The sequence below is a fragment of the Equus caballus genome, chromosome 25 (assembly GCF_041296265.1).
Source record: "Equus caballus isolate H_3958 breed thoroughbred chromosome 25, TB-T2T, whole genome shotgun sequence".
In the NCBI taxonomy this organism is placed as follows: Eukaryota; Metazoa; Chordata; class Mammalia; order Perissodactyla; family Equidae; genus Equus; species Equus caballus.
In genome coordinates, this window is record NC_091708.1 from 23,596,054 (window position 1) to 23,620,971 (window position 24,918).

At 49.2% G+C, this 24,918-nt stretch overlaps 2 protein-coding genes across 2 annotated transcripts in view; one reads left to right on the plus strand and one right to left on the minus strand.

The window, feature by feature from the left end:
- Positions 1-16,530, plus strand: part of PALM2AKAP2 (PALM2 and AKAP2 fusion) — a 467,689-nt gene extending 451,159 nt beyond the window's left edge. Inside the window, exon 10 of the mRNA XM_023628619.2 lies at positions 16,132-16,530. Coding sequence (XP_023484387.1) covers positions 16,132-16,166 — 35 coding nt within the window. The 3' untranslated portion in view covers positions 16,167-16,530. The remainder of the gene's footprint in view (positions 1-16,131) is intronic.
- Positions 16,530-24,656, minus strand: C25H9orf152 (chromosome 25 C9orf152 homolog). The gene is made up of 2 exons (XM_001491647.4): positions 23,331-24,656; positions 16,530-18,357 (listed from the first exon to the last, which is right to left on the minus strand). The coding sequence occupies exons 1-2, from the start codon at positions 23,521-23,523 to the stop codon at positions 17,831-17,833; spliced, it is 720 nt and encodes a 239-aa protein (XP_001491697.1). The 5' UTR covers positions 23,524-24,656; the 3' UTR covers positions 16,530-17,830.
- Between the last annotated feature and the right edge of the window lie 262 nt (positions 24,657-24,918).

Consider the following 24,918-nt stretch of genomic DNA (forward strand, 5'->3'; position numbering starts at 1 on the left):
CAGAGATGGCTGGGCAGACAGCAGGGCAGATGGTAAAACTCAGGCTTTGCATCTGGCTCTGAGGCTCTAACCTTGATTATTCCATTTCCAGCACCTGTATTTGGCTGTCCTCTGAAGAACAGAGCATTTCAGATTTTAAAGAGCATACTAAGACCCTCTGGATCATCCGGAAGCTTCCTCCCCAAATTTCCTCCCGTGCCCCCTTCTACTTCCTCACTCCTCCTTCAGTCTCCAGCTGCCCTGGTATCTCTACCCGTAGCTCGCACTTGCCACCCATAACTTCTGTTTCCTGCTCTTCCTTACCCACCCCCACCCTGCCCCTCTTTTAGGGGTCTCCTTTCCAGCCACCTCATCATCTCTCCCCATTTACGTGACTTCTTCCAGTCTTTTTCCAAGATGGGCTTCCTGTTCTGAGCATCTAGGGGCTTCCCTATGGCACCCTGTCGTGGCTGGCATCTTCCAATCTCTATGTGATGAGATTTCTGAATTTTTTTGGGGGGGGAGTAACAAGCCCCTTTGAAAATTTGATCAAGCTCCATAATAATGGGTGACATTTATAACGCACTGAGAAAATGTGACAGGCACTTTCCATGCTCTCCATGAATGTAAGCTGTTTATCTTACAACAGCTCCATGGGGTGTGCTATTTGGATTTCCATTTTTGAATGTCAGGAGGGGGATGCCACAGCTCCTAAGTGGCAGCACTTGAATTTGAACTTGGGCACTCAGGCTCAAGGCTTGCTCTTAAGCACTCTTCCCACAGAAACTCACGTTGCAACTTACATACGAGGTCCAGTGGAGCTGATGATGTGCGTGTGGGCTAGGTGACCTTAGGCATCTCCTCTTGCTGTCGTCTCCAGGAGGAGTGCTCTAGTGGGCCAAGGCCAAGGCTGTGTTAGGGGCCCAAGTCTGGGGGAGAGTGAAGTTTGAGTGGGAACATCGAAGAAGTTTCATTTGAATGAACTCCCTCTGGGCTGTTTCCTTGGGGATCAGCGTTCCCAGGAGATGGTGAGAGAAGATGGCCCAGGCATCCCCCTTGCCAAAAAGGAACCAGGAGTGACTGCAAATAGGATGATGAGCAAGTGCTAAAAAGGAATTGTGGTGGTGATTGCACAACTCTCCATTTACTAACAATCACTGAATTGTACACTCGAAATGGCTGAAGGCTACGGCATGTAAATTATAGCATAATATAGCTGTAGCAAAAAAAGAGAGAGAGAGACGAGGGAAATCAAGGAACCAGAATAAGAGTCCAGGGTAAGGGGCCCAGGAGGCCACACAGCCTTAGGCTGAAAGAAATGAGGAGGGACCTTCACACCGACATGTGGCCACCAGCTCCCCAGCTGACCGGGAAGAAGCTTGCCGTGCTCGGGCTGCCCCCAGGAACCAGGAGCAGTAGCGTTGTGATCGGCTGTGGATTCAGCATCCTGGTCCTCTCTCCATACATCACTACTAACATCTGGGGCATTAGGCGTTAGCACAGGTGCGTCAACGTCCATAGGACAGAGCTGGCAGACAGGGCTGCTGGGCACTCAGGCTGTAAACAGCAAAGGAGTGGGACACGTGGCCTGGTATAGTCAGAAGAGAAGGTATTTGGGGAGGATTCTTACTGAGGAGGCTCTTCCTGCAGAACCACCCATTGAGGCATTAACCCCTAATGAGCAGAAGGCGGGGATGCAGGCTCCGCTCTGTGATGGAGAGCATCAATGGGGAAGTGGAGGGAGCCGTATGGAACTCCCTCAGGTGCGTCTCCCCTGCTTCTTACTAGCTGCAACGAGACTATCCTTGTGGGACACATGGGGCCAGGAGGTTACTTTGGAGCATTGCATCTTTTAATTATGGGATTCCTGGGCCACAAGAGAATGGTGACAATATTTCTCCTTACACGGGACCCACACAAAATTCAGAATTGGGCTGCTAGGGGTACAGAGAACAAACGGGGAATGGAAAGGGGAATTCAAAAGGTTTTAAACATATGAGATGACACCATGCCGAGAGCGGGCTTCAGGAAATACCTGGAGATGCCACACTGGCAATTTCTGAATGTCACCCAAGCATTCAGATGCTTTCTCTCAGAGAAAGAACTCCTGGTGTCATGCAGATTTTTTTTGTATTTGCTGAGATATACTCATCCCACTGTCAGTTAACCTTGATGGGAGGATTATCTGGATGCTTTAAGTTCACAGGTGGTGGGCTCTGAACACCTGGAATGTATCTGCTGGGACCCTGGAGAAGTCAAATCACAAATCTCTCGGGCTGGCCCATGGCTGAGTGGTTAAGTTCGTCCGCTTCGCTTCAGCGGCCCGGGGTTTTGCCGGTTCAGATCCTGGGCCCGGACATGGCACTGCTCATCAGGCCACGCTGAGGCAGCGTCCCACATGCCACAACTAGAAGGACCCACAACTAAAATATACAACTATGAACTGGGGGGCTTTGGGGAGAAGAAGAAAGAAAAAAACCCACGAAGATTGGTAACAGGTGTCACCACAGGTGCCAATCTTTAAAAAACAACAACGACTTTGGTTTTCCTTTGCCCTCCTATTTAAATGACATTCTGTCTCTGTAGTGGTCTTCAGCTGGTAACATCGATGTGCCCCCGGGGAGCACTCGTTCGCAAACTTGAGACCATCTGCATCAGCTGGAGGGCTTGTTAGACACAGATCTGGGCCCCATCCCCAGAGTTTCTCATTCAACAGGCCTTGAGTGCAGCCCAGGAATTTTCTGACAAGTTCCCTAGAGATGCTGCTACTACTGCTGGTCCAGGCATCTCACTTTGAGAATCACTGGTCTGGAGTGTAAGTAGAAAGGGTCTGGGCGTGCCACCTGTGTTTGAAAACTGGGGCATTGATGCATGATTTATAAGCTGCAGAAACTATCACACGTGGTTCCGGCTGCTTTGAATATTCGTTGGTGGTTTGGTGTGTTTGCCCAGCACATCAACTCGCCACTTTGTGGGTCTTGGTGAAGCCGAACTCAGCCTCCATTCAGCCTCTTGGGTGAAGCCCCACTGACTGCGGCTGAGCAGACTGAGAAGAAACTGTAAAGAGAGGACCACATCTCTATGTGTTCAGATTTTCATTTCAGGGTAAGATCAAGGATTAGTCTGACCATCGGAAGAAGTTTTATTGCATAGAGTGGTAGCAACACCAGGACTCAGTAACAATTTTTTTTTGAATAACGTGGTTGCATAATTTGAGATGAGACACAAGATGCAAATACCATGTTATTTGGTCTAGAGCAGCCCTTCTCAATTCTGACTCCGTCTGAATCACCTGGAGAGCTTTAGAGTCTGGATTCAGTTGTCTGGGTTGGAGTCCAGGCGTTAATCTCTATCAAAAGCATCCCAGGGGCATTGAGCATCGCTGTCTAGTGCTGTGGTTCTGAACATACTGCACATCAGGATCACCTGGGATGGTTTTTTGAGATATTGGCACTTGGGCCTCCTCCCTAGACATTCTGATTTATTTGATGTAAATGGGACTCGGACATGGGTAGGAACATGGGTATGTTTTAGCAGCTCTGCAGCTGTTTCTAATGTGCAGCTGGGGCTGAGAATCACCAGTCTAGTGGGGAAATGAGTTTGCTTCATGACCTGATCCATTCAGAAGGTTCTTGGGGGCAACATCAAAGTGAAATGAGTCAAAGGCCTTGAGGGCTGAACTGGCCCATCTCCCTGGTCCCGGGAGGCAGAGAGCAGCGTTGGTGACTGAGCGTTAAGGCTTAAAGCAGCTTAAAGCTGTGGTTCGTACTTCTCTGATGCTCTCAGCTCTTCTCCCTCTAGGAAGCTCCATCCTCCGGCTGGCAGCCTGCCCAGCTGTTAAAACTCTGAGGTTCCCTGAAGGATGAACAAGCCCCAAGGGAGTGCAGAGGCATGCTCTAACCTGCAACAGGTGCACACGGAGAAAGAACTCAAATGGACAAAGGCCAAAAATGCCACAGGATTGCTTCTGGCAAGTGAAGCCATGACCACTCCTTCCAATTGTCCTGATCAGTGTCTGCCCATTTCCGTGGCATAAATATTCCTATAATGGCTGACTGCAAGATACCAACAGTTTAAAAACTGGTTCGCAAAATTCCTGAAGATTTAATTATTGGTAGAGAGCAAAACTATTCTGATTAGAAGACACACGGGATGACCTAGGGGTGTAGCAATAAAGCCCTAATTAATAGACTTCATTTGCCTGCAGAGTCTCTTGTGGACTAGTCGCAGCAGGTAGCAATCAGGGATTCAGGGTCTGACCGTCTGATCATGTCTAGTCCTAGATAGCAAATCCCCAGCCTCGGTCACGTGCCCACTCCTGTTGCCAGGATGTGTGACAGAGGAAGGGGGAGAAGAGATGCTGGGAAGACGAAATGTGGGAAACGAGAGAACCTGTGTTGGGGGTGATTTCCCAGAATCTATCAGAAGCTCCATTTTCAGGGAAGGTGGCTCTTTGACAAGCACTCAGCCTTTGGGATTAGGCAACGAACTCAAATTTGGGGCCCGCCACTTTTTCAGTGGAACCTTTAACCATTTACTTACTCTAGATTGGATTTCTGACTTAGGAAGTTGCTACAAGGATTGAATACACCACGTGTAAGGCACTTGGTTGGTCCAGATGTGCTCAGAGCTCACTTTCTTTCAAGCCCTGCATTTAGTCAGCGAACACTTATTGACTGCCTACTATATGTCAATCTCTGTGCATACAAGAACAAATAAAAACGGAGTTTGTTAGGATAGTTTCAACTAGAATTGGAGAGTCTTACTTGGCATCAAGAATGTGGGGACAAAGCTGCTCCAAGGTCAGGCAATGTTTCCGCACCTGCCCATTAAATAGGGCCACCCCGTGATAATGTGTACTGCTTTAGCATGCTTTTAATTGTTGCTGTCACTGTAGGACCCATATAGTTGTGGTATTCTTCTGGGCAAGAGAGAGAGGATCCGAGTGATAGGATGGTGAGTAAAAGCCAGAAAGATTCCAGAACTCATAAGTGAAGGTGTCAAAAGGTGCCAGGAGCTTGCAAGGAGAAATTTGGAAGGAACTTCCCAAGAGGAACATGAAGGTTACAGAAGAACTTCATTGATCACGGGAACGGCTGGAGTTCCTCTGTTTTCAGTTTTGAGCTGACTCAAGATGCTCACGTTTACCTGCAAGTATGAAATTCGGTCACTAGGTGGCGGTAGTCCCTAAAGTAAAAGCAGCTTCCACAGCCACGCGCCTTCCTGGGAGGTCAAAAGGACGTTTCCCATCCTTCATGGCAAGACAGGAATCCACTGAGATCTACATATAGTTACTGCAAAAACACCAAAATGAAAACTACCACTTGTACAATCCTACATGAAAGTCAAATATGGCACTTTACTTATATTTCAATGGAAAACTGACCGTTGCCACCAGATGGCAGCAGACATCTGCCCGCTTTCACCAGTAACACCCCCCCCACCCCCCCCACCCCCCCCCACCCCCACCCCCGCCCCATGTTCTTGAGGGCTAGCGCTGTGCTGAGCGCTTTACACGGATTATTTCATTCAGCTCTTACAACACTCCTTTGTGGTACCATCTTGTACCATAGTAGTATCATCTTCACTTTAAAAATGAGGAAACTCACACTCAGACAGTTTGAATAACTTGCTGCAGGTGATATGACCAGTGGTGAAAGGAGGATTTAAACCCACGCAGTCCGCGCCAGAGCCTGTGCTCTGACGTCCCAGACTTTCCTTCCCATCGACTTGATTCGATAGCAAACAAACCTTCCTCTTGGTCCTGGGCCAGCTCTGTTTCTCTCTGACCAGTAGAGCCACCTCCAGCAGAGACCAGCCCAAGAGGGAGAAGGTACTACTGACGGTTGGAAATGGGTCTTGTACGTTGAAGCGGCAAAGGTGGGGGAACGTGAGTGGGGCATTGACAGTCGCTGCTAAAAGCAGCCACTATCACTAAGAGCCAAGACCCACTAAAATTCTGGCTCTTTCCCACAGTTGCTCGGAGCACACAGGCATGTGGTCTGCCCTCTACATTATCACACATGGCTGATGAGTTATGGAAATATTCTGGAGTGCCAGAGAAATCATATCCAGCTCTCCAACTTGAACCATCTGTTTTCCTTGGTGCCCACTGTTTACGTATACACACACACACATTTTATGGAATCACCCCAATTCTAGGTGTCTGTGTTGGGTAGATGGTCAACATCAAGACCCAATAATTAATTCAGTGGCTGAAAGAAGACAGAAATTTATTTCTCTCTCATATTATAGACCAAGGGGAGCATTTCGAGGTCTGAGGGCAGATTTGTTTTAAACAGTTCTCTAGAGGTTCAGACTTTGTCCATCCTGATCCTCCATCACGCTCAGACCTGTTGTCATGGGCCTGGTCCAGCCTTAGGAAGGGGTAAGACGCAGTAAAGCCATCTGCTGAAAACATAAGTGTGCCCATTCCCTGGCTCCTCGGTGGCTGTGTCTTCCTTGACTTGATGAGGACAGACAGCAGACTGGCTTCTAGAGACTAGGACACAGTAATTCTAGGATTTCCACTGCTACCCCAGAAGCCGGCAAGGGAACAACTCAAATGAAGCCCAAAGGAATAAACTTCTAAAAACTTGATTAAAGTCGTACTTCCTCCCTCATCACACAGTCCACATCTACTTTATCCCTCCCCATAGTTAGAACAGCACACGCTATGGAAGGAGAAGAGTTACTCGGAGAGACGAGGGGAATATAGAACTGCTCATTGGTCCTGGAAAGTCCTCTGGATTCATCAGGCTGTCCCTGTATCTTAACAAAAAGGATAAGGCATGACTCCCTGTGCAACACAAATAGCGTTCGAACACCCACATTCCAGGAATCCTGCAAATCATGGGAGCAGTGTTGGCCTGCTTAATGGGACTCACGGGGAGGTTTAGCTTGGACTGCAAAGTCACTACAATCACTCACAGATACAAATAAGTTGCATGTGTTCAGAGGTCCCTCAGTCACTGTCTCACTCACTCCAGTGCAGCTGAGGAGGGCCTTTCAGAGCCTCTCAGGGTCACGCAGCTGCTTGGAGTTGTGCTGGCTTCTCTGAGTTGTAAACCATACAGACTGACCCGAAGATGATTCTGGTGGCTGCTGAATATGTCGGCCGTGTTGTTTAGTTTGGGATCATCTCACCTGGTCTGGAATGACCTCACGCTGATCTCCAGAGCTGCTGGAGCCTGGCAGCGACCTTTAGCTAACACTATGGAATGTATTAACTCAGGATAAATGATGTTCTTTAATCATGGGTTCATGAGTTGTTTTGAGGGAGGGATGTACCAGTCTGCCAGGCATGCTGAGTAATAATAATTGGGTTTATGATATGCATCTGGTTTTGGTGGAGCCTGGGGGGTTTTGACATTTAAGTCTGGTGGTGTAGCTGGAACGTGCCTAGAGGACCAACTCACTCTAAGAGACCCCACCACAAGCAGCCTTTGGGCTTCTAGTGCTCAGGGGCTCTGCGGGTACTCTGGTGGTGGTGTGAGACCTGTGTGATTCAGCGATGGGCGGACAAAGAAGCCTGCGCCGAGAGTACCAGACCCCCTTCAACGCATCTGTGTCTCCTGTGGTTACTGTATCACACTCTTTGCCTGTAACAAGGCTGTCTGGTATAAACTGTTTGAATCCTGTGAGTCCTTTCAGCAGTAGGACGTTTAAGGTAATTAATGTGTAATTAACACACATATCCTCTTGATGCACCTTCATACTCTTAATGTCTTCAACCACCTGCTTGCTAGATGCATTGGTCCTTGGCAATCAGTCTGGTGCCCTGGAAGGGTAAAGGTTCATTATAAGGAGGATGATGAGGGCTCCCAACTGTAACTCCCTGGAGACCATAAACATTACCAGAGAGAATTCAGCTGATGTTCTCTACCTGCAAGTGAGACGTAAAAGCACAAAGCTTGCTCCAGGCAGACAGAGGAAAATGGAGACTGGGCAGGTTGAGGCAAGGACGAGGTATCTGATGTCAGACTTTCTCCTTTCAAGCTCCGTCATCAGTAGAGTTAACACAGGCCCCTGAGCCTATATCAAAAGTCGAGGAAGAATAAGTTTGGGGAGCAAGAGAGTAGAAATGGCCTTACTCTCAGACTAAAGTATACAACTTCACACTAAATTATACAATTCTCGGAGCCCATTTAAAATGGGTCCTGGGTTTCAGATGAGTGAGCAGGGCTGGATCTCCCACAGGCACTCGATCACCTGCGTGGAAGTGAGAGGGGACGCCATGGACCAGCTCTCCAAGGAGGCAGGCAGCTGTGAAAAGGGATGAGCACCCAGGACAGAGCCATGTGGATGAGACAGAGGGGACTGAGCCATGTGGATGAGACAGAGAGAGACCAGGGGGTTCATTGTGCAAGCATACCAGCTTTAAAAAAATAATAATTTGAGGCAAAGTTCACATAAACATAAAATTAGCCACTTTAAAGTGAACAAGTCAGTACACTCAGTACATTCACAATGCTATACAGTCACCACCTCTATCCGGTTCCAAAATACTTTCATCATCCCAAACAGAAACCCCATAATCATTGAACAGTCACTGCCCGCTCCCTTGCCCCCAGCCCTTGGCAACTACTAATCTGCTTTCTGTCTCTATGGATTTGCCTATTCTGCATAGTTCACATAAATGGAATCATACAGTACGTGACCTTTTGTGACTGGCTTCTTTCACTCAGCATAATGTTTTCAAGGTTCATCCATGCTGTAGCAAGTATCAGAACTTCTTTCCTTTTTAAGGCTGAATTATATTGCATTGTATGGATAGACCACATTTTGTCAATCCATTCATCCGTTGACAGCCATTTGAGCCGGTTCCAGCTTTCAGCTTTTGTGAATAGGGCTGCTGTGAACACATGTCTATATGGACTTGATTGAGTCTCCATTTTCAATTCTTTGGGGCGTGTACCCAGGAGTGGAATTGTGGGGTCATATGGAAGTTCTATGTTTAACTTCATACATAACCTCTAACCACACCCACATCAGGGACTGGAGATGAGAAGAGGGTTGTTGGAGAGAAGCACAGTGAGCTCAGAGTCGCACCCCACAAAGAGTGGGGAGAGCGGGTGCCTGCGTCTCCCCAAGCTGAGAGAAAGGAGGAAAAAAGGGGCCCTCGAGCAGCTTGTTAGCTGTTCTCTGGAGATCGGGGGACGCGGTGAATGAGTATGTGACGCCAAAGTGCTCCGGGCTGTAGCTGCCAGCTTCCTTAACAGCACAGCAAAGAGACGTGGCTATGTGAGTTTGACCCTCTCTCCAGAATTTGTGGGCTCAAAGCACAGTGCTGGTTTCCCACGGAGCAGAGATGGGCCTCTCATTCAAGGGGGATGGTGTGAGGTTTTCTCAGATCCTGTCCACAAGGGCTGCCTGGAGAGGGGAGGGAACAGCCTCAGAAAGAAGCTGGAGATTCACCCTGCCTGCAGAGGAGCTACAGACGGGTTACAAGCAGCCAGTTGGAGCAGAGCGCATCCTCCATGTCAAAGGAAGATTCCAGCAATGAGAGGGTGAGTCTCCAAACCAGGAAAGAGAACGTGTCTGCTTTTAATTCCTTCCTAAGCCACAGCCTTAATCAATAAGGTCTTATCTCACCTCCCCCCTCACCCCCGCCCAGGGAGGACAGAAATCTCTCTAAGTCATTTGGGATGAGAGCTAGGAGCCCCACCCCGAGCTCCCCACCCCTCGCACTGTGGACATCTAGCCTGAACCTGTGATGGAAGAAGTCTACCTTTGAACGAAGTGGGAAATTTTTTCGTGTTTTAAATTACACCGGACAGGATGTATTAAGTTCCGCACTGAAATTGTGTTTTGTGACTTAGAGCAGCCAGGAGCCCTTTCCATTTCTGTGAGTGATCACAAAAGGACAGGCCCGGCCACGAATTTCATCCATGGCTCTGAAAGGCAAAAGAAAGAAGTTCATGATTCTATCCTAGGAGTCATATCAGTTCAATGTGTTTAAATTTTACCTGTCCTCCATGAGAACAAAGCATGTGACCTGACTGTGTATCCATCCCTTTTGTCCCTGCGTAGAGTCTAGCAGGGGGAGACACCCGGTACCTGGAAAAGGTTTGTTCTCTCTCTGTGAGGGGACTGTTGACTTGCTAATCACATGGCCCTAGCCTGGACTCAGCACACAGATTCCCACAAGGGCTTCACAGCCGGCAGCCCAGGGGACTACTGTAACAACAGGAAGGGGGCCCTGCACCCTTCCTAGGGGGCTCGCGGGAGGTGACTTTTCTTTCCTGTCGCCTCCTTTCTCTCTTCAGCAGAAGCTAACAGGACTGCCACTGTTTAGACCAGAATAGGAAATGGGCTGAAAGTTACTAAGCGATCTTGTTGAAATGACGTACTCTCTCCAGAACTAGTGAGCAATTCTCCATGTCTTGGTGCAAGCGCTTGGGACACCAAGGGGGATATTTTTTGCTTAAAAAAATAATCTGCAAGAGGAAATCTACCACAGGTGACCCGTCCACACTGATCACACTTGAAGGCAGGACACAGCGTGTACCGGGACCAGCGAGCCTACGTCAGAATCACCTGGAGGACTTGCGCGGCCGACTGGGGGCCTCACCCTCAGAGTTTCCGGATCAGTAGGTGTGGGTGGGGCCGGAGAACTTTCCCTTCTGACATGTTCCCAGGTCACACGGATGCCGCTGGTCCACAGAACACACTTTGAGACCACAGAGCTGGACTATAGGCGATTGGCTGAGATGCCACTGGCGACCCCAATCACTCTGAAAATTTTCAAATATATTTAAAACACTCTGAAAATAACTCTTTGCCCACCCTCCTCACCTCTGGCTAAATACCACAGGGTTTCAGGAGCTTCTTGCCCAAACCATTCAAGGCTCTTGCCCTGGAACATTCCTCATGAGTATCACTGAGTACTCCCTCATCTGTTTATGGCTTCTAGTCCATCTCGAGAAGAATCTGGAAACTAGAGAACCCTCCAACAGGAAGTGCCCCACGTTCTTCTGGTTCCCTGTATGATGCAGGGCAGACAGGTGGGCCCTAGTGAGGAAGTTCAAGGTTTTCTTTCCCTCCATTATCCCACCCCAAAAGAGGACCTAGTCCAGCCGGCATGCTGGTAGGAGGGACCATGACCTTTCTGGTCAACTTTCTTTTTCAGAGACCCCTATGTGGATTGCTTCCTTCTCTTAGCTAGTGTGATCAAATTGGCAGGGGGCTGCCTCCTCCAAAGGACCGTCCCCCACCGCTGCTCCCCCTCTTTGGAAAGTCAAGTAGAATGAGAGCAGGACCCAAAGGAGAGGGGACATGAGGATTCTGCGAGTGGTGCTCTCAGCCTCACAGAGAAGCCTCTGTTCCTTGACCAACTTTGTGCCTCTGGGTTGCAATCCATGTGGTCCTAAGGGAGTGGGTCTGCACGCTGACTGCACATCAGAATCACCAGGAGGAGCTTTCAGAAAGAACCCATGCTCAAGACCAGCCCACCTAGACAGGCATCTGTATAAAAAGGGGAGCAGGAATTTAACAAAGAAATGAAAACAAATGTCCAGCAAAGGATGTATAAAAAGAATGACACTAGTTTTATTCATGATGGCAAAAAATGGAAACAACAATAGAAAAAGAAATTGTGGTTGATGACCAGGAAGAGGCTGAAGAGAACTTTCTAGAATGCTGGAAATGTATATCTTGATCTATGTCACACAAGTGTGTGTGTGTATCCATATCTGTGAAAATAGGTCTTCCAGCTATATACAAGATTAGTGCATGTCCCACACTTTACATATTTTATGACTTGATCAAAAAAAAAATGTATAGAATACCGGCTTGAGCCCTACTGCAGAGACTGTAATTTAATTGGATATCTATCCTCCAAGCCTCCTGATGGTTCTCCTGGGCAGTCAGGGTTGAGAAGCACTGTCTTAGAGGCCAGGACTGACCTTGGTGGGAGCCTAAGGCTAGAGGGGCTAAAAGGGGCCTCATGGCTCATGTAAGGTCCAGCTCACCAGGGTTTTGCCACTGCGTGCACTTGTTTCAAATCTCCTTTGCACACACTCTTTGGGGACAGGTGGTGGTGGTTGGCTGCTCAGGGGTCTTCCCATCAATCTTGCCAGCGTGTAGGAGAGCTCAGCAGAGAGGAGCCTGGCATTTGGGGGCAAACTCCCCCAGTCCCCAGACTGCGAGTATAGCCACACGTCTTGCGGGCAGTACCTTAAAAGGAGAGCAAGGCTCCAGTGTCGGGGAGAATCTGGAAAATGCAGGAGTAGGGACCCTCCAACCACAAGAGCACCTGCATTTCTTGTGAAGGGCAGCAGCTCCTGCCCTGGGAAAATATTTGCTAAGCTGGATCTGAGCCTGATATTGATTTGGAGGGCCAGCTTAGGCTCCTTGAACACACTTGGAGTTTGGGTTGGCAGAAGACAGTGTTTGCCACCACCAGCCTTTTCCTCCTACTATTTCTTGGCCAGAGCTGAAGGGTTGGCCCACTGCTGAGTCTTGATTATGATCCTGGACTCAGGGAATTCACGGGGTGGATTCATCAACGAACAGACGAAGGGGATGTAAAAGCATTAATAACACAGAGTGGGTGTATCATCTTTCTGGATGGAATCGGAGGGGAAAACCTAAAGTAATTGCCACAAACCCAAGGCCAGGAAATAAAATTAAAATGAAAAGTTCAGTCCCTTGGACACCGTTTCGAGGAAGTGTATTGTTCATTAGCTGTGGGAGAAACAGAACCACAGCAGGTAAAAACTTCCAGGAATTTCTGTCCAGGTGGAAAAATGTTGAACGTGGGTAGATTGGGTCTTTCCCAACAATAAGGAAGCGACATAAAGGGATGTTTGTGCAGAGTAGGGATAACCAAGGCCTCAAAGCCTGGGGAAAATGTTAGGTTTTAGAAAGCAGCGTTCAGAAAAAGTCCTGGGGTCCTCTCTGACTTCCCAACAGAAGCACCCATTTCACCTCCGGCAGTTTCATTTCAAAAATATTTGAAGAGGATTTCCCAGCTATGATGATAGACAAATAAGTGAAGGGAAGGAACCAGAAGGAGGTAGTTTAACACAGTAGTGTTAAAAGATAAACTCAGGCATATTCAAAATTTTAAGAGTTTATTTGAGCAGAAATCGTTTGGAATCAGGCAGCGTCAAACCGGAAGTAGTTAGGCGCGCTCCAGCCGCAGGAGCCTGGGGAGAGACGTTTATAGAGAAGATGCGGAAGCAAAGAAAGGAAATTATTGATTGGCTGGAGCTTAGAGCCTAGTTGGCTGGTTGAGATAGCTTGTCCATAGGTTTCAATTTTGTAACCTTGAGGCATTATAAGCTTAGATTTTGGTTTGCTTACCTAGGCCACCATCTCTTGCAAGGATCATCACCGCACGCAGGTGCAGAAATGCCCCCTGCCTGGGTCCACAAGCCCCAGCTGGGCCAGCAGAGGGTAGCTGAGACTGGGGCAACAGACAGGCAAATGGACCTCTGATGCAGTGGTTGGGAGGGCCTGACACGTGAAGAGGCATAACCATTCTCACGAGGGACCCCCATTGCTGGCGAAGTTGCTTGGGATGGAGTCCCTCATCTGCAGGGATCTGTCGGGGGTACCACCTGTTCACACCAAGCCTGCAGACCATGTGCTAGGTACTTACTTGGCAAACGGCCAAGGGAAAAGAGACCGAAACTACAGCACAGCCATCGCCTAAAGAGCCAGCTGTGCTTTCTCTGTATCCTTCTACCCTAACAGTAAAACCCTGCGCAGAGAAGGGGGCGGGGTGTGTGAGGAAGAAGCCAGAAGACCGCGCCCCTCCTTCTAGCCTTAAAGGTATAAATCAAGGCTGGGCTTCGGGGGTCGCCGCAGGGTAGGGAGGTTGGTGGTATCAGACTGGAATATGGGATAGACTTTTAAATTCGAATATTTTCAAGTCTTAAGCTTGGAATGAGAGTGCTTTAATGACGCAGAGAAAACTTAGGAAACCAGGCTGAGCGGGCAGGAGGGGAGCCCACCCCCTAGCGGGACCCAGCAGAGTTGAGAGCTAATGAGAATGACCCTCCCGTCCACACCGTAAAGGGGTTTTATCGTCTCATTACAACTGGGACATCTGTGGCTCTGAGAGGTAAATAATTCAGCCAAGGTCAAGTCTATCAATGCTGAGACTGGAGCCCAGATGCACCGGCCCCGGGGGGCGAGGCGGACGGGGTGGGAGGCGGAGGTGGGGGGGCGCGGTCCTCACTGTGGGCCGGTTGGCTGGACGACCCTAATGTATGCAAGTGCCTGATGCAGGATTTACAGTGTGAGCTGGTTGTTCTCTAGATTAGAAAAACCTTCTTCTGCTAGCACTGTGGAGGGTGTGGGAAGAAAAAGTTAGCTCCAGTCCTGACCAGCACGGGAGAGAAAATCCGAGTCTTGGGTAGGGCCGCAGCCCAGACGTAATCTGAGTCCTTTGTCCCAACAGGTTTGACAGCCCGTGAGTTGGTAGAAGTGTGTGAGTGTGATTGATAAATACACGAGGTTCTGCTCCGACGTTCCTGGCAGAAGCAGCCTTGTGGGAAGGAAGGATTCAAAACCAGCCTTCCTCTTTCCCCCTCTCCCTTCAAGGTCTTCCACAGGGAACACGATCCTCAGCCCCACCCCAGACACGTCCCAGGGGAAGGCAGGCCTGCGGGGCAGAGGCGTCCCCGGGTCAGCCTTGGAGGTGGTCAGCGGGCTCTGACCTGAACTTGCTAACACTGAGCTGGCCTGCCCTTGGCTGAAAAAACCTTCCCACATCCAGCATTGCCTCTTGGGCTCTGGCATCTTAAAGCCGTGCGTGCTCAAGAGAAAGCAACTCCAGACTGGAAAATGAGGACTCTAGAAAGTGGGGATTTGTGGAAGGTTTGGAATGAGGAGAGTGACCTGTGCCACGTCTTACACTATCTCTTGCCTCTTGAGGTCTCCGGCTCCACACGCCACTGGCTCTCCTTTTCTCCCTGGTCAGTCCTCTTCAGTGTTCTTCGCTGCCTCCTCCTCCCTCTGTTCCATCTCTTCTCAGGAAGCACTGGAAAAATCCTTAGAGATCTTTCAACTAAGTAAATTGGGAGTTTTCAGGACTCATTCTGGACCCTGTCTTCTCTCTACACTCTGCATAGGTGAGCTCATCCTTTCTCATTCTAAGTACCTTGACGTACTCGTGATGCTTAAATTCACATGTGTAGCCCAGAACTCTAGTCTCATTTTATCCTCTGGCCTATTTGATATCTTCATTTGTGTGTCTTGTGAGCATCTCAAACTTAGTATCCTTCAAACTGAACTTACAATTTTCCTTCAGTAAATCCTCTTGATGCCTACTCCAAATATATATCAAACGGATCTATCTTTTCTCCACCTCTTCTGCTCCAGCTCTTGCTTGAGCTAACAGTATGTTTCATACGGAACGTTTCCTGGTCATTTTTTTCCTGACAGTGCCTCTTTTTTTCTTTCTTTCTTTCTTTTTTTTTTTTTTTTAGGAAGATTAGCCCTGAGCTAACATCTGCTTCCAATCCTCCTTTTTGTTGAGGAAGACTGGCCCTGAGCTAACATCCATGTCCATCTTCCTCCACTTTATGTGGGACGCCTGCCACAGCATGGCTTGCCAAGCGGTGCCATGTCCACACCTGGGATCCGAACTGGTGAACCCCGGGCCCCTGAAGCAGGAACTTGCGCACTTGACTGCTGCACCACCAGGCCGGTGCCCTGACATTGCCTCTTACTGTGACCCTCAACTCATTCTCCATAGAACAACCAGAGTAATCTGGTTAAACTGCAAATCAAATCATTTTAGCTTTTTTTTTTTTAACATTGGCACCTGAGCTAACATCTGTTGCCAATCTTTTTTTTTTTCTTCTCCTCAAAGCCCCCCAGTACATGGACATGTTTGTATATTCTAGTTGTAGGTCCTTCTTGCTCTGCTATATGGGATGCCGCCTGAGCATGGCCTGATGAGCGGTGCCATGTCCGTGCCCAGGATTCGAACTGGGGAAACCCTGGGCCACCGAAGCAGAGTGTGCAAACTTAACCACTCGGCCACGGGGCCGGCCCCCTCATTTTAGTCTCGTAGTAAACCCCTTAATGGCTACTTATTGTATTCAGAATAAATCTAATATTGTACTGTGACCTGGCCCCTATCCACCTGTTAGCCATTTGGGCTCACCCATGTTTCCATTTCTTCTCTCCTTCCAGGCACATGGGATGATCGCACCTCATCATACCCTTGAAGTGGAGATATGACTATGTCACTTGCTTTGGACAGTGAAATGTGAACAAAAGTGATTTGCGAGCCAGTACATGACTATGAATGCACTCCCTTCTCCTGCTACAGTGATTAGGGAAACCACTATTGACGTGGTGGTACCACAAGACTGAAGCAGCCTGAACTGCTAGTAATACATGTAGGAGAGCTGCTCTGGAAGTTTCCCCAAATCCACAGTGGACTTTTCATGAGTTAAAAAAAAAAGCTTCTCTTGGGAAATTTTTGGGCTTGTTTGTTACTGCAGCAAAACATAGCCTATCCTGATTGCTATACTGTAGAAAGAGGGTTCCTTATGGGAATCCTCTTTAAAATAAAAACAAAGGACAAAATTGTTTTCAGAAAATTTCCTTTTTCATTAGACTATAAAAAAATTAACAACTGGATCATTAATTATTTACAAAAAGAATTACAATGAATCGTCAAATTGGAGTGAATTTCTGGGTGGACCAAGGAGCAGGCACATATGCCTCTTTGACAGGTAATGACACTCCCAGTTGACAAGTCGGGATGTGGAGGGGCAAGACTGGATCACCATGAGGAAAAAAAGGAAGACGTGGGTGAAATGTGACAGAGAGAGAATCTGATAGGAGGGCAAGGCCCCTTAGATGTGTTTAAATATCATTGCTAAAGTTAAACATTAACCAGGAAAGACATACTTTCTTCCCCATCACCCAAGTAGCACCTGCTTCGCTTTCTCTTAGGTTTCAAATACCCTAGGAAGGTTGAGTGATCTCAATGTGGCTGAAAGGGAGCAGTGTGTGGGGAGCACATATTTTCCAAGCAGGAGCATTTCTTTGTCCCCTTCTGCTCAGGCTCCTGTAACTATATATTTCAGTGATTGGCAGTGTTTAATAAGAACTTAATTTGGAGCATTGGAGGGAGGGAAGGAGAGAGAGAACACAGACAAATAGAAAGGCAGACAGGAAGGATGGAGGGAGGGATGGAGGGAAGGAAATCTATGATGAGACTGGAATATGCAGTCTCAGTGAGATAGGACCGGCCCTTTCTGAAGACCCCTCAAACACATAAAACAGTAGGTGACCCTGTTGTGACCCTTTTTACCCAGGGTGACCATACTTTGGGATGCTCCAGCTGAAATGGGGCGACCACTACCAGTGAATGTAGTGATTTCTAAGTGAGCTGGCCTCCAGGCATAGCAACCAGAAAAAGTCAATTCTCATAGCTCATCTTCTCCAGAACATGTGAAAAATCATCAGAAGATATTGAAAACAAGATTGCCCGCGTCCATTGACTCCAGGACATTGTTAAGGCATTCCACTGGCTGGGGTGCCTGTGTTATGTTTCAAAATTCCCTAGTTCTAGAGACCTCCCCAAGGAATGGGCATCCAGGCCTCCATAGCAATGTCTTTTTACAAAAGCAGAAAGGGGCTGCATTGATCAGATAGCACTTTCATCCTGGACTGTGAGAAATCTGGCCTGGGAAATCTCTTCTGTTCTCAGGGACAAGGCAATGTGCCCACTGTAAGGTTCATTTCCCACAATCCCTACAATTGAGTTAGTCCAGTTCCTGCGCACAGCTAGAGGCCCTCGTTGTGGCTCTGCCTCCTGCATTCTTTGACAAAGCCATAGCTGGCCTCAAGGTTGGGACAACAGGCTGAGTAGAAAGCTTCAGGCTGGGCCATATAAGCCCAGGTTCCGGGCAGCTTGGGAGATCCTGGGAGTTTTCCTTTGAGGAAATGGATAGTGAGCTGGTTTTCCAGATCTGAGTGTGGTCTTTATGGAAGGAGGGCACTGAACGCCAATGTTTAAGGTGGATCCCACCACCTTGGTATGGGCACTGCCCACCTGACACTCACTCTGAGCTGCCTCTGGGTTCGTGGTCCCTTGCTGAGTCATCTGATTGTTTTCAAGCAAGCCTGGGTCTCCTTCCTCAGGGAGCCTTTGCTCAGACCCCATGAGCTTGCCCTTGTGTTTTGTCTGATGACTGGTTTCCTGGTGGAAGGCTTGGACCAAGCGGTGCATCTCTAGGTGTGTGTGCCATGGAGACTCAGGGGCCTGCGGACAGCCTCTGTCAGCCTCCTCCAGCATCCCTGCTGCCTCAGGATCTGCCTCATCCAGAGACAGTGAATGCCTTCTCTCCTTGTTAATCCAAACAGCACTGACCATGGATTCAGCAGGAGCAGCCATGTTCCCTCCTGAGAAAGCAAGGACAAGCTGGGTCACCAATGCAAGTCACATGGGCAGCTCTCATTTGGGGGGTCTCAGAGCTTTCAAGCTGAAGAAAAGCCATGCCCCAAACTTCAAGGAGGCCAGGTACCCAGTACACTGCATGTGTGTATATACACATACATGGGTACACACATGATCCCACGCATATGCTCACACACAGGCACTCTCTCCCACCCGACACACTCACACCCACACAAGCTGTCTCTCTTCCCCCAACACACACAATTATTCATTCATCCAACAAATATTTATTGAGTACTTTTTATGTGCTAGTCATTGTTTATTCTAGGTCCTGGGACTATAGCAGTAAACATTGAGGTGAAATCCACACCTTCATGCTGTGTTCTAGTGGGGTAGAAAAACAATAAGCAAATGAATATATTCTAATAAAATTTCAGGTGGTAACCAGTGCCATGGAGAAAAGCTCAAGAACAACAGAGTTTAATAAGAGACTTCAGGCTCTGACTGCAGTGAGGGGGGAACCCTGGGAAGAGGTAGGGAACTAGCATTTCAGGCTGACAGAATGACAAGGAGCAGGGCCACACGTGTTCACCCACATGTATGGATTCACATACACTCAGCGGTGGAAAAGGTGACTCCTAACCTATGGGGTTTTGTGTTCTGGGATCCTGATAATGGGTTTACCACCCAAGGCAGAGGAGGGAGGAGCTGCATTTCGAAGCAGCTCCTTTTGAAGGAGTGGCCTTCTCCTTCCATCCCATAGATACTGTTCCCTCTTTCTCAGGGACATATTTCTACCACCTTCTGGAACATGATAGTTTATTGTCAATTCTTGGTGGCAGCGAGAGTTGTGAGAATGACTAAAAGGCATTTTCCTATGGAAAATAGGTCTGTGACCAGCCTGGAGATCCCCCTGAAATGTCAGTGAAGCTCACTTGTGCTTGACATTTGTCACTGTGGGAGGCCCTGTAGGTGACAAAGTGCAGTGCAGGAGAGGGGAGATGGCGTTGGAGGAATAAAGTCAGAAAGAAGCCCCTGAGCCCCAGTTCTGGGAATCAGAGAAACAGAGGATTGATGCAGCTGTGTCTGCAAACCGTTACAGTCCCATAAGCACTGACTCCAGTGGTTTTGTTCCCGCTTTATAACCACGCTATTTTCTTAGCATGACAAACATGAAAACCTTTACAAATATTCAAGTGCTCTCTACTTACTTGAGAACAGAGGAGGATGGGGACATGATGGGAGAAGCTAGGAATTGGGATCCTCTCCCACTATGAGTCTAGGAGGAAAGGACCCAAGATGGACAGGCAGGTCTTGGTAGCAGAGAGGAGCCGACTCAGCTGTCAGTCCAGCCCTGGGTCCGCAGAGGACAAGGAAAGAGACTAAGTGGGGAGGTGCACATGGGCTCCGACCACAAAGCGGACCCTTCTGGGAATCACTCCATGAGCCTTCCATTGTGGTCCCCTGCACACCTTTGGAACGGTGCCTCCTCTCCACGGTCCAAGCAAAAGAAAATTAACACAATTATCTGAAGAGTATAGGGAAATTTCCTATCGTGTGCTTTATCTGTTTTGTTTTGGTTTTGGTCGATCGGGGACTAAGGATGACAGAAATGTTTTAATTATCTACATGCTTTCTTAATCCCCCATCTTTCGTTCAGTTTGCCAGAAGGTACCAGTTGGAGAAGGAGGATTTTGAGCTCCTCCTCGATCTCTCTCTTCAGCTGGGGTGAAGCAATGGGGAATGGAGATCTTAAAACCGGAGTTGCCTTACAGGGCTGTTGGGAGCGTTAAATGAAATGTACATATAAAACACCCAGCCCAGATATGAGTTCTCATCCCTAATCCCATTCCTACATGAGATGAGTCACACACCACCTAGATGTGAGAAAAGCATATGCCTTTTGGATACCAACTGTTGAGGCAATGGGGGCTTCATAGACCCCCAGCTCAAGGTCCCATGGTACCCCTATGTTGCATAAGGGCAGCCATGCTGCTGTTTGGAACTGCATTTCTAGAACTGAGATCCATTCCATAACGCTAATACAGGATGAAGAAAGCCAATTCCAGGGCCCTTCCTTCCATTGATCAGCTCCCAGAATACCTGCCCTTCCAAACACAAGTCAATGTCTTGACACTGAAATCTAGTTTTAGTAGGTACTGATCTCAATGGTCTATCTTCTAGGATCTCTCTGTGTACTGGACACAGAGGATCACTATCTTCTAAGTTCCCTCTACTGGCTTGGCTTCATGACATTAATATCACCTGGTTTTCTCCTACCATTAAAAAAATACGTAATTGTGCTAAGACATACATAACACAGGATTAACCATCATAACCATTTCTAAGTGTGCACTTCAGTGGTGTTAAGTACAGTCACCTTGTTGTGCAACAGAGCTCCAGAAGTTTTTTCATCTTTCCAAACTGAAACTCTATACCCAGTAGACAGCAACTCTCCCTACCCCCTCCCCAAGCCCCTTGTAACCACCGTTCTCCTTTCCATCTCTATGAATTTGACTACTCTAGGTACCTCGTCTAAGTAGAATCATAACAGTATTTGCCCTTTTGTGGCTGATTTATTTCACTTAGCATAATGTCCTCAAGGTACAGTATATGCCAGGATAGCCTTCCTTTTTAAGACTAAACAATATTCTTCTCCTGCCATTTTGACTGCTCTCTCTATCTTCTCTGGCTTCTCTTCCTCTGTTTGTCCCTTAAATATTTGAATATTCCAGAACTCTAATTTTCATCCTAGCCTCCCATCAATTGACACGGTGACCCTCCACCATCTTATCCATGCCCATGGCTTCAATTACCACCTGCATGTTGATGACCCCAAACCTGTATCTCCAGCCCAGATTTCTCTCCTGACGCCCAGCCTGGTTGGGAGTTCTAGAGACAACTCTCTCACATACTGCATATTCAAAAGCAAATTCCTCTTTCCCTACCAGAAACCTTTTCTCCCGTATTCCCCACCTCAGTGAGTGGCACCACCATCTACCTTGTTGCTAAAAGTGCAGGCAGAATTGCTTTTCTGCCTCCCTAGCATCATTTCCACCTTATTTTTGTAATCTTACCCTGTTTCTCCCTGGAGACCTACCTTATTCCTCCCACTCAGTCCAAGTGCTTCAAGTGTCCTTCCAACTCAGACTCATGTGACATAAGTGACCTGGTCCTCAGCCACTCAGCACATAAAGCCCTGAGGAGCTTTATACATATCAATTCATTTAATTCCTACGACAACCCTATATAGTCAAGCACTGCGTAACAACATTTTGGTCCATGATGGACTGCGTATATGACGGCGGTCCCATAAGATTAGTACCATACAGCCTAGGTGTGTAGTAGGCTATGCCATCTAGGTTTGTGGAAGTGCACTCTATGATGTTCGCACGCTGACGAAATCGCCTGATGACCCATTTCTCAGAACGTATCCCTGTCTTTCTGCAACACGTGACTGTACTTCAGGTTATGACAGTTATTCCCAATTGACAGACAAGGAAACTGATTCACAGGGAATTTACATAACTTGTTCAAAGCTGCATATCAAGTAAATGACAAGAGCTGAGACTCAGACTCAGGCTCTTCCTCAAGTTCACGACCGCTCCATCAGACAGTGCACTATGTCTCACAATTAGAGAAAGGGTGTGGACTTGCCAACTGTTAGGACTACTCTGAAAGAGCTTTCCGGAGCCTGGGGGTCGGAAGTCTTCCCTGAGAAGGCAGCGCCTGAGTATTCCTTGCATTCACCTGCCCTAACTTATCACGCAGTGCCAATGGAGGAGAGGACACTGAGTTACAGAATGCAGGAGAGAGGGCTGTGGGGAGAGTCAGGGACAGGGGATGGTGAATCCTATGGTGCACACTGCGTTTGGGCTGTTTGGGCTGTCTTTTGGACATGCCCCTTATATGGATTTGCGCATCTGAATCATGGGTGTGTTAAGCATGTGCTTTCATTTAACAGAGGTTTCATTTAACAAGTGTTTGCTGAATGACTGAATGAATAAACTCCCTTGAGGATGGCACAGGGCTTTAGGAACGGTTCAGCTTCTGCCCTGCAGAGATGGGGGCTACTTGGCTGTGCCAGTTCAGGTCAAACAGATCCTACTGGTTGGCAACAGCCCAAGTCATGAGGGATGGGTGCCTTCAGCGCAGAGGTGCCACTTCTGTCTCCAAAAGGCAGCACAAATCCTGTCCCGGATGGTGAAGTCCCCTGGACCCTGATTCCTTCCCAGCCTGGCCTAGTGCAGGGTGGGCCACTCGATAAGTCCCAAACTGTACAAATAACCACAGAAACCCCCAGGCACAGCCTTGACCTTTCAGGGGGTCTTCCCACCTCCCTGGACCTGTTCCTCTGTCAGAGGATCAAGGGCTGGGATGTGACAATTGTTGCTTCCTGAGCCTGTACTCCTAACGTCCTCCTGGGATGAAAGCTGTGTTCCCAAAGGACAGAGGCTTCTCCCCTGGAGGAGGGGCTTCCAGGTCTCATTGCACCTCCCTGGCTGCTCTTAGAGGTGTGATGAGCAGCTGTGTGAGCATGAGCGCCTCCTGGTTCCCTGAGCCCTGCACTTCCTCTGGCCAGTTCGAGGGGCTGTCGGGAATGCCACGTCTTCTGTCTCCGGAGCCAGTTTCTCAGGTTTGCAGGAGGTGCCCCGTGAGACCCAGACAGGAAGCAGAGCCCTTATCTCCCCACCTGGCCAAGCAGGGGGGCTAAGCCCGGCTCACCAGGCAGACCAGTCCAGCAAGACCAGAACCTAAGAGGCCCTTGGCTCAGGTGGCAGAGGGACTGAGCCGGGCGGAGCTGCCCGGCCCTGGTCTCCTTGCTCTCGCTGTGACTCCTGCCAGCCTGCATCCCTGCTCTTCCCACCAGGAGAGCTCCCAGAGCCCTGGCCTGCCCTGCCTGCAGCCCAGCCACCCACGCCGCCCACAGCCGGGCCCTCCTCCCCTCCCCTTCGGCCCAGCACCTGCCCAGCCCTACCTTTGGGAAGCACCACGACGTGGGCCTGGGCCCTCTGCTGCCGCCTCAAGCCTTCGTACTGGGCTCGCAGGAGCTGGATGCTGAGCGAGGGCCCTTTCCCTGGGGCCTGAGTCCCGGAGCCCTGAGCCATGAAGTGAGACCCCAGAAGCCAGAAGTGGGGCAGGGCCAGACATGGGCAGGGCAACCTCTTCATCCGGGATCCGGGAGGAGAGCAAACAGTGGGGGGCGGGGCCGGGGGGGGGGGGGGCCCCCGCGGTGGATGAGGAGAGAGGGAAGTGAGGACAGGAGGTGGAAAGATAGGGGGAGGAGTAAAGCGGGCGGAGAGGAGAAAGACTGGTGAGAGAAAAAGGGGAGACAGAGAAATGTGGGGGAGGGGGCACGTAAGAGGAGCAGGAAAAACTAGAGGTAGGAGGAGAACCCGGGAGGAGGAAAAGAGGGGTATGCGAAGCTGGAGGAAGACTGGAGGAAGGAGGTGATGTGGTGAGGGGATTAATAGGGTGAGGGGGATTAATGGCGTGAGGGAAGAGTGAGGACCACGGGGGAACAGGGGGAGGAGGAGGAAGGAGGGATTAGGGAGGAAGGATCGAGGCGCATGAGGGTGAGGGGAAGAGCAGGGATATGAGAAAAGCAAGCCCAGCTGCTCAGAGTCCTGGAAGTCCAAGCTGGCGTTGTAGTCCAGGTCCTTCACTGCTTGATCCCAAAGTTTCGAATCCAGTTCCAAGAGTCCCCTGAAGCCCCCTGTTTCCGGGCAGAGCTGGAGCTGAGCTGGGGAATGCCAAGTGCCCGCTCCGCTCACACCTCACGGACTGGGTCCTGGACGCTCAGCAGCAAAACTGCCCACTGGGTTTGCAGCTGGAAAAGGAACACCCTCCGCAGCCTCACAAAGCAGGGGCCTCGGGCTTGTGCATGCTGCAGGGCTGCCCTAGGGAGACCCAGTGGCAAAGGTGCCCCCAAGATCTCTACTCACCCCCCAACACATCCGAGGAGAAAGCCCAGCTCCAAAGTTGGCCGCGGGGACAGAGCCTCCAGCCAGCCCCACCTCTGTGATATTTGATGCCGTCTCTGGTCTCTGCCATCTCAGCATTCTCCAAACAAGCCGGGAGTTGGTGTTTGTCTTCCCACAGCCAGGGTGCCCTCCCGCCCTGCTGGCCAGCCCCACCGTCTCTACATCCCCTTTGAATCCTAGACCCTTTCTCCCCTGCACCAGCTTCCACCTATCCTTGCTCCCTTTGGTTAACTAAGTCCCTTTTTATCTTCTCCCAACATGGGGTTTACAGATTTCCCAATTACCCAACTTGCCCACAGAGGCAGTGGAAACAGAGTAGCGGCTGAACTTAGGAGATATTTTGGAGGTTAACTGGATGGGATGTAGTCATCCCACGTGGGGAGTGAGAGAGGGAGGGTCCATCTTCATTGGATAGTGTTAGTTTGCTGGGGCAGCTGTAACAAAGCACCACAGACTGGTTGGCTTAAAAAATAGAAATCTATTGTCTCACCATTCTGGAGGCTCAAAGTCTGAGATCCAGGTGTCAGCAAGGCTGGTTATTTCTGGGGGCTGTGAGGGGGAATCTGTCCCATGCCTTTCATC

Coding starts and splice junctions, on each gene's coding strand:
- C25H9orf152 (XM_001491647.4), bottom strand. CDS start 23,523: ATGAAGAGGTTGCCCTGCCCATGTCTGGCCCTGCCCCACTTCTGGCTT. Junction 18,358..23,330: donor CGTCGTGGTGCTTCCCAAAG/GTAGGGCTGGGC, acceptor TTGCTTTCTCAG/GAGGGAACATGGCTGCTCCT.